Genomic DNA, 15738 nt, shown 5'->3' with positions numbered 1-15738 from the left:
ACAATACTTAACCAACACAAAGATACAGCCAGGTGCTGGTGCACTGTGTAGCCCATTAAACTAAAGCACCACTTACACTGGCAGAAAATTGGTGTTTTGCCTACATCTGCCAGTGTTTATGGAATGTGCGGTTCCCATTTGTGAACCCCTGACCCATGCAGTGTGTGGGAGAGAGTGTTTTTTGCTTTTAACTGAAGTTTTTTGTCACATGTGCCTTCTGAATGTGAGAGTTTTTATCGTTATGGACAGGTAAAAACAGCAAATGAACATGTGTATTGGCATTAGTTCCTGTTAGTGAGATTTGATTTTAGAAAATACAGAATATTTGGCTTTATTAGATGAAAGTTTTGTAACATATTGTAGCACATCCTCAATATAAGCAAGTGCATATATTGTATTGTCAGTTACTGGCTAAAACCTTTCTTTAGCCTAGTTGCAGTGAGAACCAGAGCTTTGTGTGAAACTTTGTGCATTTCATAATGATTAATTATAATATTTGAACTTCTCTGCTCCTGTTATAATTTACTGTTAATATCAACACTTTGTCTATGTTTTATTTGTTTGTTTGTTTTCTTGACATTTGTTGTGTACTGTACATGTCAACATTCATTCCAGTGGTACAGAGTCATGACTTATTCCAAACTCTCTCTTCTCACACTTTTTAAGAGATTGTTTTGTATTAACTGAATAATGCCATTAGAATATGCTCAGTTTTACTGGCAGCACTGAACAAAAAAACAGTTTAATGCAAAGTAATATGATATGACTGTGACCATGTGAGTAATACAAGTACTTTCTTGTCACTCACAAAGACTTTCATCCATTTGTTTGTACTAACCAGGCTGGTTAATGATAGTTGTTACTTGACCTATAGTTGGTTTTTCTAGAAATTTACTGACTTTTTTGTTTTAAGGGGTGGGGAGGTGGACTGGAGCGGTTAGGGGGTCGCTTAAAATCCCAGATTTTCTTTTCTAAAAATTTGCATGGGTTATAGTTTTTAGGTGTTTTTTGCAATGAACCCCTGGGAACATATTAAATTTGCAAACATCCTATTATTTTCTGTATTATGTTCCAGTGAGAATAACACACACACACACACACACACACACTTAGCACATGTCACTGCTAACCATGCTTATTTACTCTAACTCACCTTCTTTTAGCACTTGCAACAGATTTTGATGGAACAACCTCTGTCACTCTGATTTTCCTGTCCGTGCTCCAGCTATCTTTTATAGTAGAAGATTGTGGCCTAATGACAATAATTTGTGTTTTAATACAACGTTGCATTATTACTGCTGGCAGACATCCCACGTCTTCCAGAACAGGTTGTACTTTAAGTGTTAGCAAGCTATCATCTGCAGCTCTGGGACATCGTTTTAATGAGGTGGTGAACAAGAGAACTGTGTGAATGTGAGACAAAATCTATAGTGTAGTATGGACAAAATTTCAAAGGTGCTTATAACATTAGACTAATACAGAGATTAGATAGATTTGAATAAACTGTTGCTATTAAAGCATCACAAATTACTACAGAGACTGTTTATTGCATTTTTTACAGTACATCTTCCTTTTTTAGGTTGCTATATTGTTATCTTATACAAATTTCCTTCCTCTCCACTGGTACCAGTATCTAACTGTTAATAGAGAAAGTCAGTAGTGTAGCAACTGCCTGATTCTCTGGTGGGGAACAGCAGAACATTCACATACTTAGTAATGGCTTCTGGCACTGTGGTGGAACTACTTCATGATGACCAACAGTGTATCCATCCAGACAGCACTTGTTTGCAGTGTCTTGTTTAGTACAAAAACCTTGAAAAACAAAAACAGGCTTGCTGTGACAAGACTTCAGGAAGATGCACACAACCTCCACTGCAACTGTTGTTTGTCAAGAAAATAGCTCCAGCTATAAAGTCTCTGTAAAACTGCAGATTTATATTTTTCACATTTCTGTTTGTGTACAGATTAAATATATGAGTGTTCATTATTGAGATTTAGAGGGGTTGGCAGATGTGTTTTCATCTGTGAATAGAGCCTAACTGCCCCCACCCTCTGTGTTTGCTCTGACAACTCTGTCATAAGACTTTCCCAAGGCTTTTCAAAGCCCCTTTCTGTGGACCCTCTCAGATGTTTTTCCCCACTCTTATATACAAACATTATCACTCTGTAAATGGACCTCAGCTTGGGTTTGCACGCATACAACCGACTTGACCATTAAGCCTAATGTCAAGCTTCTACAAGCTTTATTTCATTAAAGTTACTAAAGCAAGTGGCTAAAACAAACCCTTTTATACACAGTTGAAAAAGAAGTACTGCATTAAGGCCTATTGTAAGACAAATAAGACATTTATGGAATTGTCAATAATTTTTTAAAATCATTTTAGCACATCCCTAGAATAAAAAGACAACCATGATGCAGAATTTGGCCTTTTTAATACACAGACAAAAGACTGAGATCAGCATCTCCCTCTCAGGGAAAATATATGTATCTGCCAAAATATTGATCCATTGCTCAAAGAGATGAATACCATACATGCATTGTCTGCCTCGAATAGACCATAAACCGTAGGCTGGAGCATTAAACCACTTATATTAGTTTTTCTTTTTTCAAAACAACACAGTGTTTTGTTTCAGGGTTGATTGAGATTGGCTAACAACATCAATGCACTGCAACAGAAAAGAAAAGAATAAGAGTTCTATTTCCAGCCACAAGCAGCAACACAAGCCTCTGATCTGCTCTAGGCAAAGTGATGTGCTGCTTTATTTTATAGTTTTGTTATGAGACTGTCTGATTTGAAATCATAGGAGCATAGGGACCAAACCTGTGTCTTCTTTCCTCGCTTGTTCCCTTTCTTCCTTCTCTCATTCCTCCACCTGTGACTTACTGGCACACACACATTTCACAGTGACCTATCCCGGCATGTTGGCCTAGTTTTGGTGTGCAAGATTAATTGGCCATCGCAAGAGAAACTGTGGTAACAGCATGAATGTACCCAGTGAAGAGTAAGTGCACTGCTTTGTGGTGCAGGAGCTGGGTGGAGGGTTGGCTCTCCTGTGCTCCCTATCCACACTGCAGGACCTCTAACTTCTGCTTTTCATCTCCAACCCATGTGACACTTTTTTTTTTTACTTCCAAGCGCCAAGATGCCAGAATCATTGTTGGCCTGTTCTATGAGACGGAGGCCAGGAAGGTCTTCTGCGAGGTAACATGTCCTCTTGTTGACTGATGTAATTTGACATACTGTGCCAAAGACACGTATAAAATTTCAAGTCTTTATAAGACTTCAAGGACTAAGACGTGTTTATAAGATTTGAATGTTAGTATGATTTGTCCATCGCAGACTGTTCATGTTCCATCGTCCATCTGCAGGTATACAAGGAGAAGCTGTATGGGAAGAAATACGTCTGGTTTCTCATTGGCTGGTACGCAGACAACTGGTTTAAGATCAATGACCCATCCATCAATTGTACTGTGGAGCAGATGACAGAGGCCGTAGAGGGTCATGTGACCACCGAGATTGTAATGCTCAACCCAGAGACTGTGCGAGGAGCCTCCAACCTGGTAAGATTGCGTCACATCTTGGTTTGTCAGTGGTGCTTAACAGAATCATTTGCAGCTGGATGTTGCAAATTTATGATGAATGCATTTTTTTTTAAAAGCATTGCTGCAGAGGCTTAAGGTAATGTTTATAGGAGTGGTACTTTCATGGCTGTAGTAACACATGGAAATCAAAGGAAAATATTCAACCTTTATGACACTTATATTTTTTTTAATCCTTTACAAATCTGTTCCCTCAAATATATCCTGGTATTGTGTTAATGTATAGAAACAAGTGCAGAAATGTGCTTTATTTTTTAATGTAACTTTATGTCTTTTTCCTTTAGTCTACAAATTCTTTTAAGCTTAAAAAAACATTTGAGTTAACAAGGTGTTAAGATATGCGTTTTTTATATGTTTCAAACAAACAGCAGCTGCCATCACTGAAGCCAATGCCAAAGCCAAAGTATTTGAAAGTGCAGGGCCACTATATGCTGGCCTCAACATCAATTTCTCTTTTGAAACACTAAGTTGTTTTGTGTTAGTTGCTTTATGCGGGTGCTCTGGTAAGTGTACTGCCGGTAATGGCTGAAGTTATGACGTTTTATGAGATATAAGATTAATAGAAGCTTTAATACCTGCTGTGTGGGCTTTGATTGACAGGCATGATTAACAGTTGGCTGCTGTCTCCAACTCCTCGACTCACATTTAGTCAAACTTCAGAGCTTTATGCTTCTATAATAAGCAATTCCCAACAGCAATGCAGTAGTGCAGTGGAGAGCAAAGTAACCCCACTGCAAGGTTTGGGTTCAAGCCTGCTTGCCATTTCGGGTATTTGCATGTTCTTTTCATGCCACTGTGGTTTTCTTGCGGGTACTCCAGTTTATTCAAACATGCATTGACATTTATTGGTGACTCTAACTTGCCTGCAGGTGTTAATGGCTGTCTGTCTCTATATGTCAGCCTTGTGACATATGATGATCTCTCCAGATTGTACCCCACGTCCTGACAACTGTGCCAGAATTACTTAGACTCTCGAAAGGAACGGTGGTTTAGATGATGGATGGATTTCTCCAGACAGATGGTTCTACTGTGGATGTGATTAAGGAGTCTTTCTCCCAATCTTCAATGAAGCTAATGTTAACTTTAGGGCATTTAATACTGTCCGCCGGTGAGGAACTTTTATACATTATGCACTTTTATACATTTGGGGGCTGGCACAGGCAACGGACTGAATACACAGGTAAGAAAGCAGAGATTCAGACTAGAGGGATTTCTGTAAATTTAACACATTTTTATAGACAAAGGTAACCCTTATCTATATCTAGTTTGTCTTCACACGCAGGAGTTTTTTAAGACTTTTGTATAAACAAATTTATACAGACGTTTATTCTTAATAATATTTGGGCTGGAAGTAGATGTAGGGTAATAAACAGACAACTGCTGGCTGGCTATGGTTTAGAGGCTACTGCTATGAATGCTGGTGCTGATACTAAAACTCCATGACACACAGGGTAGACTTTTATTAACGTTCAGAGTGTGTTATCTGCTGGCCCGCCTGTCTAAAACTTATGTGAACACGGGGGCACTTGTGATGCAGGAATGGCCTCTTATTGATTAAAGTGCAGTGAATTGATGCTGGCTGTGTGAAGCACAGACATCATCCAAAAAGAAAAAACTAGTGGCTGTGTCCTTTTTCTCTGTCCTCTGGCTCAAATTCTGACATGTGTTATGATCTAAACATTTAATTAAATTATTAAGTCTATTGATGCATGTAGTGGGATTTACTTGGAAGAGTGGGATGGCCATTAATTTTAGAGTTGGTGTTTCATCCCAGAGTTCCTCTAGTCCAAGTCTTTTTGAACTTAGTAAGCACCTCAAATGTAAATTGCTTTGAACAATGATGAATTTATTGTATTGTAATCATACACTGTTGTTTGTGCTAGCTAAATAGAAAATAAAACCAGTCTCTCTGAAAAGTGAAGAGTTTCATTCATGCTGTGTTTAGAAACATATTTCTCGGTTTCTTTTTGGGTAAAAGAGAACCAGGTGGATGGGGATGGAATCACAGTGTCAGATATTCCAGCCATCCATTATCTGTAACCACTTATCATGTGTAGGGTCAGTGCAGCTAGAGCAATTGTATGCAAATTATCATATAGTGAGAGGCAGGGTCCACCTTGGACAGGTTCCCAGTCTATCTCAGGGCCAGCACAGAGAGACATACACATACAGACAGACAGACAGCCATTTACACTCACACCTCATTTTAGAGTAACCAATTAACCAAACATGCATGTCTGGAGTAATACATAGAGGAAAGTGGAGTATCCTGACGAAACCCAGACAAGCACAGAAAGGTCATGAGATGCAAACCCGCAACCTTCTAGCTTTGAGGAATCAGCGGTAACCACTCCCCCGCCGAGCCCCCCTGAGTAAGTGATTCAGTCCCCCAAAATCTCCTGTTCATATACAATTGTCCTGGGACAATGAACCCGAAGTTTCCTTAAGACTGAAAAATGTGGCTAAATAGTCACTGCTGTAACTTTACCGTAACTTTACTGTAACTTTGTAAGTTTACAACTTTTTTGTATTGGGGTTTTGTGATAAATTAAGAGAAAGTTTAAAAATAAACAGTGAAGAAGATATTAGTTAAAATAAGACAAAATTTCTGAAGTTGCCATATAACACTGCAGGAGTAAAATGAACAAAACATGTAGGTGTGGTCACGTTGTTTGTTTTTTTCTCCACTGTTCCTATGTTGGAATGAGCTCTTACAATGAAAGTCAGGCTAAGGAGATGATAATAAGTGCAACATCCTAGTCATTTCAGAGGTTGCCAGAAGTGTTGTGGAAGAGACTGGTTGAGCAGAAGGGAAAGGCTGACAGGATAACAGAAAATGGCTCTGAAAGAATTCAAAAGATGACACAAGGTTTTAGACAAAAATAGTGTTGCAAATGTTGACATGTGTGCAGTGGAGCAAACGGTCAAATGACAAAGCAGCTTCTGTGTTCCTTTTTAAGCATCTGACTGGTTTGTGCCAACCCAAGCACCAGCAGCAACTGCTTGCTTTATATGCTGTACCTACCAAGTCAAACAGGACACCATGAAGTACAATTAAGTACAATCAGCACGGGAAAAAAGCGGTATGAGAGAAATAAAGCTTCAAGAGTTGTTAAAAGCTTCTGTGAAGGCCCAAGTTATTGCAGTGGAAAATGACTATATTAAAATATAGGTCTGATTGATTGTTGATGGCACCTTAATGAAAATAATAATATTTTATAATCAGTTGATCTCTGCTTGGTGCAGTTCTAGGACGAAACTCCAATGCTGTGACTCTGAGAGAGCACTTCTCTTCAAAACAAAAAGTCACACTGTGCTTATGTAAGCGTGCTCGGGCATGGATGGCTGTAGCGCAATGTTAGCGCAGGCCAACCAGGATCATGCTTAGGTGCAGTACAAGGCCACAGTGCTTGATGTGAGCACAAGTTTAGGCCTGTTGAGCTGCTGTGGAGAGCAGCATGTTGCTTGGCTGTCTCCAGTTGCATGTGCTGGATGCTTTCCAGATGCTCCCTATCAGCACTGGAGCCAAAATGACTGTGATCAAACACTTTCTGTCTTCCTCTGAGCCCGTCCTTTCAATTGAAAATAGGTGTACAACGGCTCTGGAGATATATATATATATACCCTACAGTAGTTGCCATGATGAAGGAATATCTATAGCCTGACCTTTGTTTTTTAATAAAGTGACGAAGGAAGTCTTTATTTTTTACTTAGAGGAGGAGGTAAAGGAGGGCTGATTAGTGATTCCATGGTCTGAAATGTTTTCCTGGCAATATTGAAATTATATAATTGGGGGAACATGACTATGCTCATTTTGCAGCATTACTTTATTAAATGTTGCTTGTCCAAGGGTGCAACAAAATCATTAGATGCAGTCCTCTAAGGACAATGACTATGTGCAGCACTTGGTATTTGGATGGACCTTTAGGCCCTGCTCCTAGTGAAAAACAAAACTGTAGTGAGACCCACAATAAGAAAACGATTGCTCACAGCAGGTTCAGTTTGCGTTTGTTTTGCTTGATTTATACAATTTTTGTAAAGTAGGACATTTCACAAGCTGTTAACTGTTAGTATAAGTAGTATACTGTAGGTGTAGTGAAATATAGTCTGCACAGTGCATAAGTCACTGTTATTAGTGTTTCTTTAAATGCAACTGCAGGTTGTGTGCTGTTCTGATCAAAATAAAAAACTGTGTCTATAGGATTTTTGAATAAATTAGGACAAACATGGTTTTTTAAAGCTCCTCATAATTAAAACTGATAAGCTTTTAAAAGCTGTGCCCCTTAAACTAGAAATGGAGGTGATAATTACTAAGGTACTTTGAGGGCATGTAGACCTAAAACAGACTTTTATATATGGACTGAAGACATTTGTATGTAAGACTGCTGGGAACATTTTGGAAGCTCCAGTGAAAATCTCTGGGAGCTTCTGGACGGGCTTGGTACAGAGTCGACAGAGCAAACTGAAACATAACATTTTGTTTTTGGGTCACTTCTTTACTTTAATTTATTTTAGAGCTAACCTTGGTGCTATTTAATATGAACACACATCATCTCTACAGTTAAATTAAAACTACAATGCAAAAAAAAAGGATAATATCGCCTCGTTAATTGACATAAATGAGCATTTACACAATTAGCAAATGCTGTACCGTAGCTCTATCATTAAATAAGAAAAAATCTGAAAGATGAAGATTGTCACCCAAACGCACATTGCTGCTTGGGTGTTCTGGTGAAGATGACTTACTGTAGCAAAAAGGCTGTGATGTGACACCTTTTTTTTCTTTGAAGAATACCAGACTGCAGCTTCATACAACAGTACCTTGAGCAACTATTTTAGATCAACACACGTTACCAGAGGCCTTAGCTTTGGGACATAACAGCAAGTCATTCTGCACAAAATGCTGTGATGTTCTGAACAAGGCCTCTTTACATGTCAAACCCAGATTCACTGATGTTACCTAAGACCAGCGGCAGTCCACTGGATGACAACAAATTCATAACCATGAATTATATGATTAGCAAGAAGAATAACACAGAAGATTGTTGGGATGCAGAAAGCTGCAGAATTGAATCCTGTCCCACCAAGTGTGGCCCCACTCAGCCACCAAGGGCCACCTTGGTGCTTGTCCGGAGCCTGGAAATAAATGGTTTTGGGCAGGAAATGCATCTTGCTTAACAACTTACGCCAAATCAACGTACAGTACATGTTCCCCTGTGGTGACCCCGGAAGGGAAAAGCCAAAAGCTGTTGACTTAATAAAAAGTTTCACAAGGAAAACTATTCACTATAGGAACAACAAAGTCTGTTCACAGAGGCTTTAGTCCAACAGGTTTGATTCAGTGATTAGCACTTTGGTAAGCTGGGCTCAAGTACATTACTCATGACCATCCCTGTTAATCTGAGCGTGTTTTTTAGAGAATGTGTATCAGAAATATTCTTCCTGTTGCCCTATAGATTCAAACCTGGTTAAGAGGACAGGATACAACAGATACAACAGTTTTTCTGGGTAAACATACTATATGTTAACCTACCCCAGATTAGGACAGGGAAGGTATTTATGAAGCCTACTTAGTTTCAGTGATGTAGGAATACTTCTAGGAAGGGATGCGCCATCACTATTTCACAACATTAGAAACCGCAGAGTATAGACTGAAGTGACATGTTGCAGTTTCTGCATTTGGGGTTTGTAGTTTTAGACAGGAAATTGAAATACTCAGAGACTTTTCAAGTGAAAGGTTTACAGGCCTTCTTTTATTGGAAAGCTGCTTGTGTAAAAATATCTTAATTCTCATATTTTTTCCTTTATTAAATGATTAAAAACAAAAGTTTAAGTCTTCTCCTAGTCTTCTCTTCCTAATGTGTGTGCATCCAGAACAGAAAAGAACAATGTGGTTTGCCCGTACAAGCAAATGACTGTCAATCCTGTGATAACATTTCCAGGCATTGTCATTGGTCCTTGGGGTGATGAGTTTAATGACGGTTGCTGTCGATAACTCAACAATGCCAGTTACGCCAAAAGGCTGGAACTTCTTTCTTTGCAGGCTACATGTTGCCTTCAGGGAGCTTCTCAGTACCATAGGGCACAAAGATCTCCCCCCACTCACTTTCCATTCTCTCTGAACTTAAGTCTTCACTGTGCCACACGAGGTAGAGTGGTCGTCCACCAATCCCACAGTTGTTGTTTTGTGACCTGGCTCCTCTGGTCACATGTCGAAGTGGCATTGAGCAAGACACTGAACCCAACTTAGTGCTTAGTTGCTTATGTGTGTGTGATTGTGAGTGCAAATGGGTGAATAAGAAGCAAGTGCTTTGAGTGCCAATAGGTAGAAAAGTGCGATATAAGTGAACACATGTTTCTTAATTTTCATTTGTATCATAACTGATTATTTGACACCTTTAATTTGTGGTAATTACTGTAATCAATTTTCACAAACTATGAACCCATAATGAAGGTTCAGTGCAAAAAGGGAATTGCATCATGGTATCACTAGGCACTTTTAGATTTAAGGAAAAGTAAATAAAGTGCAGATGTTGCACAAAATTGAAGGCGCCTGACATCCCTGTGCAGAAGAGGAGCCTTCTTGGGTCACTGATGGCAGGACCAAAGCTGCTCTTTTATATGTTGAAAAAAGAACACAAACTTTGAAATCACTTGAATCACTTTGATTTGGGGAGGAATAGCTATTACAACTGAGGGAAAAAGACATTATGATAATGAGGGAAGTATTTGTAGATGCACAGGTAGATGTAGGGATTAGGTGATTTAATGTACTACAACTACAACTACTTTGTCACAATTAAAACAACTTTGGCCTTTGGCTTATTTTGAATATACCTCAGGAAAACCAAACCTTAAAAGGGTGCTAGGGTTTTATTTGGTAATTGTGTGTCTGTCCGATCATCCAACTTCGTTAAAAAAGAAAAGAAGGTAAGAGGTAAAATGATTACTCAAGAGTTTCTTAAACATGTATTACAGTTTACAGACCAGCTTTCTTTGACCTACCTCACTTGCCCCAGTTGTGCACACTTACTGTTTTCCCGCAGGGATTAGCATCTATTATTAGTGTGTTTGCCTTGGGTTTTACATTCAGCTAAAGATGTTTTGTTTAAAGCCTGTTTAATCATCAGACCACTCTTGTTTGTGACAAAAAGTGACATGAGTTTTCTGCACTGTTGGATTTCAGCAGTTACCCTAGTGAGTACAGAACTTATGACCTAAGCTACTAAACTAAAACTTAGCAAAACACAGATGAACTCACAAGATTTTGCCTGGTTCATCATTTGGATTGTGATTTAGATCACAGACTTTTTTGGTTGAACTTTTAGACACATTTAAATCTTAATTAGACCTACAAAATAACTCTATATGTTGTGAGAGCCCCCAAAGGAGCAGTATGTCAGACCATCAATCAGAACTGTCCTGATGTGCAATCAACACTATCAGACCAAACAATGCAGATGTTTAGAGTTATCATCATTCTATCAAGAACCAATATCGTCCTATTTGTTCTTCTGCAGACCTCTCAGGAGTTTCTAGCCCAGCTGATGTCGAAGCTTGGAGGGAAAAATCCAGAAGAGACAGGAGGTTTCCAGGAGGCCCCTCTCGCCTATGATGCTGTGTGGGCTCTAGCCCTGGCCCTCAACAAGACTGTGGGGCCCCTAAAGGCCAAGGGTCATCAGCTAGAAGATTTCAACTACAACAACCGAGATATAACGTCTGAGATCTACCGAGCTATGAACACCAGCTCCTTTGAAGGAGTTTCAGTGAGTAGAGTACAAAGGGGAGTGGGGGTGGATAATAAAGAGCAGATGTTAAATATTTAAATTCTGCCTTTTTCTTTCAGGGTCATGTTGTATTTGATGCTCAGGGTTCTCGAATGGCCTGGACTCTTATTGAGCAACTTCAAGGTATTCCACAACACACTCCCCTCCTTTAAGACAGAATTCACTTTCCAAAAAAGAATTCTATATGTATAATATGCATTATCGGCACAGTTTTAAGCTTTTGCCATGTATGATTTTCAAATATAAACTCAGACTCTGCATGTGCACAGTATTGTATGTTAATAGAAAAACTTTTTTATATTTTATCATGTGGCCATTGACTTTGGCTTAGCTAAACTGATCTTTAGTACCACAAGAACTATAGAAAACTGTTTGCATTAAATCTTAATAGCTCTTTTAATAATATATAGAAAGCTGGAGAATTTTAGAAAAGCCATGCTTAAATGCATGCCAAATCAGGCTTTATGAAACACAGAGTCAGCTCATCCTCATTGACAAGTGCCTTGCATGCCGGGACACCGCAGGTGGAGACAACTTAGTGACACTAAACATAAAACTAAATGAAGCATATTGTTAGTTGAGAAACAGTGGATTAAAATTGTGCTTGTTTTGGCTGAGTGGCCCCAGCTGTTTGCTGTACAATATCTGTTTCAATCCTTATGTAGCTTGTAACATCAGCAATTATTCTCATACATACATACATCACTGACATTATATCCTGAAACCTTATCTGTGTTCACTCTGCACTTTGATGCTCCCCTCAGTTATCAGGGCTTTTTCAGCCAGAGGAACTGTGTGGCAATTTGCTATAATTAGTGACTTTAATGCAACTTCCTCTAACAGAAACGTTTTTCTAAATTCATCCAACATTATTGTTCCAACATTGCACCATCCATGCATTGGCTCAGGAAACTTAAATCATTTACTTTGTTAAGATTAGAGAAGTTACTGGGCTTCTTTATTACAAAAAATGTTCACAGTAACTTCAGCCACTGTCCACCTCAACCATTGCATGTGAGATTTGTTCTTTCTAAAAATATGTTGCCTCACAATAATTATGTTTTCTCCAATGCATATTTGCAGGTGCCGTCTATTTGTTTAAAACAGAATTTTTAGAGGACAGGGCATCAGAGCATCTGTTTCATTTCTGTACATGCAAATCACTGACACAACATTGGGGCAGGATGTTCGTTAGCAGCAGCCCACAGTCACAGAAAAACAGCTTCTCTACAATAATCAAATTAATACTATCTCTGAGTGGGTGCACCCCATGCTTTTTTCATGGATTACAATGGAGGTGGCTCAGTGATCACATGGTGATGGTAGTAGTTTTATCTGTTGTGGCGTGAGGGTCTGGTTGGCTTGCTGCCTTTTGATCACTGAGCCTGTGTTCTCCTATTTCATCTGTCTGTGCTTTGTGCTCCTCTGGCAGCACTGAGATCTGTGACTATTGGAGGCTTTCTGTGTTCTTGGGACTGATTAAAAATTCAGCTTGTTTTGCCAGTTGTCTTGGTTGGTGCTGGCCTCCATCAACCCACAAGAGGAGGGTCAGTGATGAGCTGCAGTTTGATAGTAACTGGGACTATCCTTTTCTGGGGCAGTGTTTTTTCTGGTTTAAGCTAAGTGGAAAATAGATATGGAAATAAAATGCTAATTAAAGCTTCTTTTCACCGTCTCAGCATAAATGTGAGTTGGCTGTGGCACTGTAGAGTCATTTGTTGTTTTAAGGCTTTGAAAAAAACGGAAGTTTGTGTTTTGCTAAAGAAAAAGCCTTTTCTGTCATGTTCAGTGATATGTGGGTGTGGAGAGAGAATTTCCTGCTGTATCTGGAGACAGTTTTTTGACAGCAAAGCTGTTTCCAAAAACAGCCTTGTTCAATCTTTGATCTTGAAGAAACAGACTTAAAACGATTTTTTAAATTAATTTGTGAGTAGGAGTAAAAGTAAAGGATTTTTACTTACAGTCTGTCAAAGTCCAGACTAAGAGTAGTTTATTTCTTAAATGTAATTTTCATTGCAATAATGGCCTTCAATAGACAGAAATGTACAGTAGTTACCGACACCAACAAGGGGTTGTCATTGCTTGCTTTAGTGGAGCATGATATTCCCCTAAATTGCATTTTGTTTTCCAGCTCTGAGGTGCTTCGTCTAGCATTTGTCTAGCTTTTTTATTCTGTCCATCAGATATATAGGGATATATAGGGTTTTATAGGGATGTTGTTTTATACACATTGCTTTGAACACTTCTACATGTCTGTAAAATTTCTTAAGGTCAGTTATATGGTTGACTGCTCACACGGAGATGTCTCCAAGTTACACCAGATTCCTACAGTATGTGCTTAACGTATGTGGGAAAAGTTACCATAAAGGACAAAAGCTGGAAACAGCGGCCCATGGGGTAAAGCGTGTGCTGCCCAGCAACAGAAGGATATAAATTCATGTTTGACATTTTAAGACCTTAGAACTGCACTGGATGGAGGCTTAAAACTGTGTTGGTGCACTTATGTCTTGCAAGAAATTAAAACCCTTAAAGACACCCTGGATGGGAAGCTTCTTTACTGGTTAGACTGATCGTGTCTGTGACCAGCAATAGTCGTATTTTGCCATGACAACAGTCGTCTTAAGGCCCATCGGAAGTTTTCCACTTCTGGTTCTTTACAACATTTAACCATAGTCAATTTGAACATGTGACTTTTTTGATAAAAAAGGCTCTTTTAAAGTAAAATTAGTAGCAACATAATGTCAATTAATAAAAAAAAAAAAAACATATAAATTTGAAAGTAGGTGATTAAATAACCCTCTTTAAACTCACCTTAATCTCTAGTGCAGCCATTTGGTTTACACACAGTTTAATGGAGATCACTTGAATGTAGTGACTGTGTTTAAAGGAATGTAGTACAACCCCACTTCCCAAAAAAATGGGATGATGTGTAAAACATAAATTGCAATTGTTTGCAAATCTCATCAACCCATATTTTATTCACAATAGAACAGAAACAACATATCTGATGTTGAACCTTAGGTGTTTTACCATTTCATGGAAAATATTAGCTCATTTGAATTTGTATAATTGAATATTTGAATTTGATGGCTGCAAAACATCTTTGAAAAGTTGGAATAGAGAGATGGTTACTATTGTATAGCATCCCCTCTTCCTTTAATAACTGCCTGTAAACATCTGGGAAGTGAGTAGACCTGTTACTGGAGTTTGATGTAGCTGAACAACAGTCTTGGGCCTTTTCTTGTAGATTTCTTGTTTTATGATGCACCAAACGTTTTCTATTGGTCTGGCCCGCAGGCACACATCCAAACAAGGTCTCTTTCATTTGCAAATCATTGCATTCTGTTTTTATTTATGTTTTACACATTGTCCTTTTTTGAATTGAGGATTTATAAATATACATGGACCTGTAAGGTCCACTTAGTGTTGAATCAGTATCCTGGTCAAAATCTAAACCATATAGACAAAAAACAATCCAGCTTACTCCGTGAAAAACATCAGTGGTGTGTACAAAAATCTTTACATTAAAGGAATAGGGCACGGGTATACTGTCTCCCTACAACAGACCATCCTTAAAAAGGGAGTGAGAGGCAAAAAATAATTGCAGTTATAGAGAAATTCTTAAATAAAACCTTCTGCAAGAAGTCTGCAAGAAAATTACAACTTGTGAGAAGCCATAGTAATTATTTAAAGATAATATCCAGTATTTTCTAGCAACTTAGTGTGGAACAAAAACAGCAGATTGTTTGAGCAGAAGTTTGAGCAGGTTGTAACAAATGTATCTACTGACAGGTTGTTAATCCATAATAATACATCATTATTTGTTAGTTAATTGGTTTTTGTACTAGGAATGGTCAACTGCAGAGAGTAACTAGCAAGCTGCAACATAAACATGGTGGAGTAAAAATAAAGGTCTAAAATGAAGCAATTGTAAAAAAAGCAAAATTGTACTTAAATATTGTATGATATTGTAAAATATTTGCACTCTTTTTGTGAGCCCTTAATGGTCACAAAAAAGAAAACATCTGTCTGTCACATCCAAGTGAACTTCTGCTCCACTAGCATTCGAAATTAAATGCAACTTCCCTTTGTGCATCTAGTCTATTGTTCTTTGTGAAAACAAAACAATTGGCTTTCTCAAGATTTTTAGCATACTCCAAGATTTTTAAGACCGTTGTTCAATTATTTAGTTTATTAGAATCTGAAAACTACAGCTGAAAACTACAGAGTGGCTACTTGCATCAATGTAACATGGTTTCACCCACATCGAATAAAATCTTCATTTCACTCTTTTAAAGTCATTATACCCAAGTTCTGGCTGTAATCCCTGCTCTTCTTTAAATCCTGCTA

At 38.4% G+C, this 15738-nt stretch overlaps 1 protein-coding gene across 4 annotated transcripts in view; it reads left to right on the top strand.

Annotated features, from left to right (window-relative positions):
- Positions 1–15738, top strand: part of gabbr1b (gamma-aminobutyric acid (GABA) B receptor, 1b) — a 159300-nt gene that overhangs the window by 108838 nt on the left and 34724 nt on the right. For all 4 annotated transcript variants that reach the window (XM_067509892.1, XM_067509882.1, XM_067509902.1 and 1 more), the window contains 4 exons: positions 3138–3203; positions 3371–3562; positions 11122–11367; positions 11448–11511. In XM_067509892.1, the coding sequence (XP_067365993.1) occupies positions 3138–3203; positions 3371–3562; positions 11122–11367; positions 11448–11511 (568 nt within the window). The remainder of the gene's footprint in view (positions 1–3137; positions 3204–3370; positions 3563–11121; positions 11368–11447; positions 11512–15738) is intronic.

This window comes from Channa argus, chromosome 1, assembly GCF_033026475.1.
Source record: "Channa argus isolate prfri chromosome 1, Channa argus male v1.0, whole genome shotgun sequence".
In the NCBI taxonomy this organism is placed as follows: Eukaryota; Metazoa; Chordata; class Actinopteri; order Anabantiformes; family Channidae; genus Channa; species Channa argus.
This window is presented reverse-complemented; position numbering and strand designations above follow the sequence as displayed.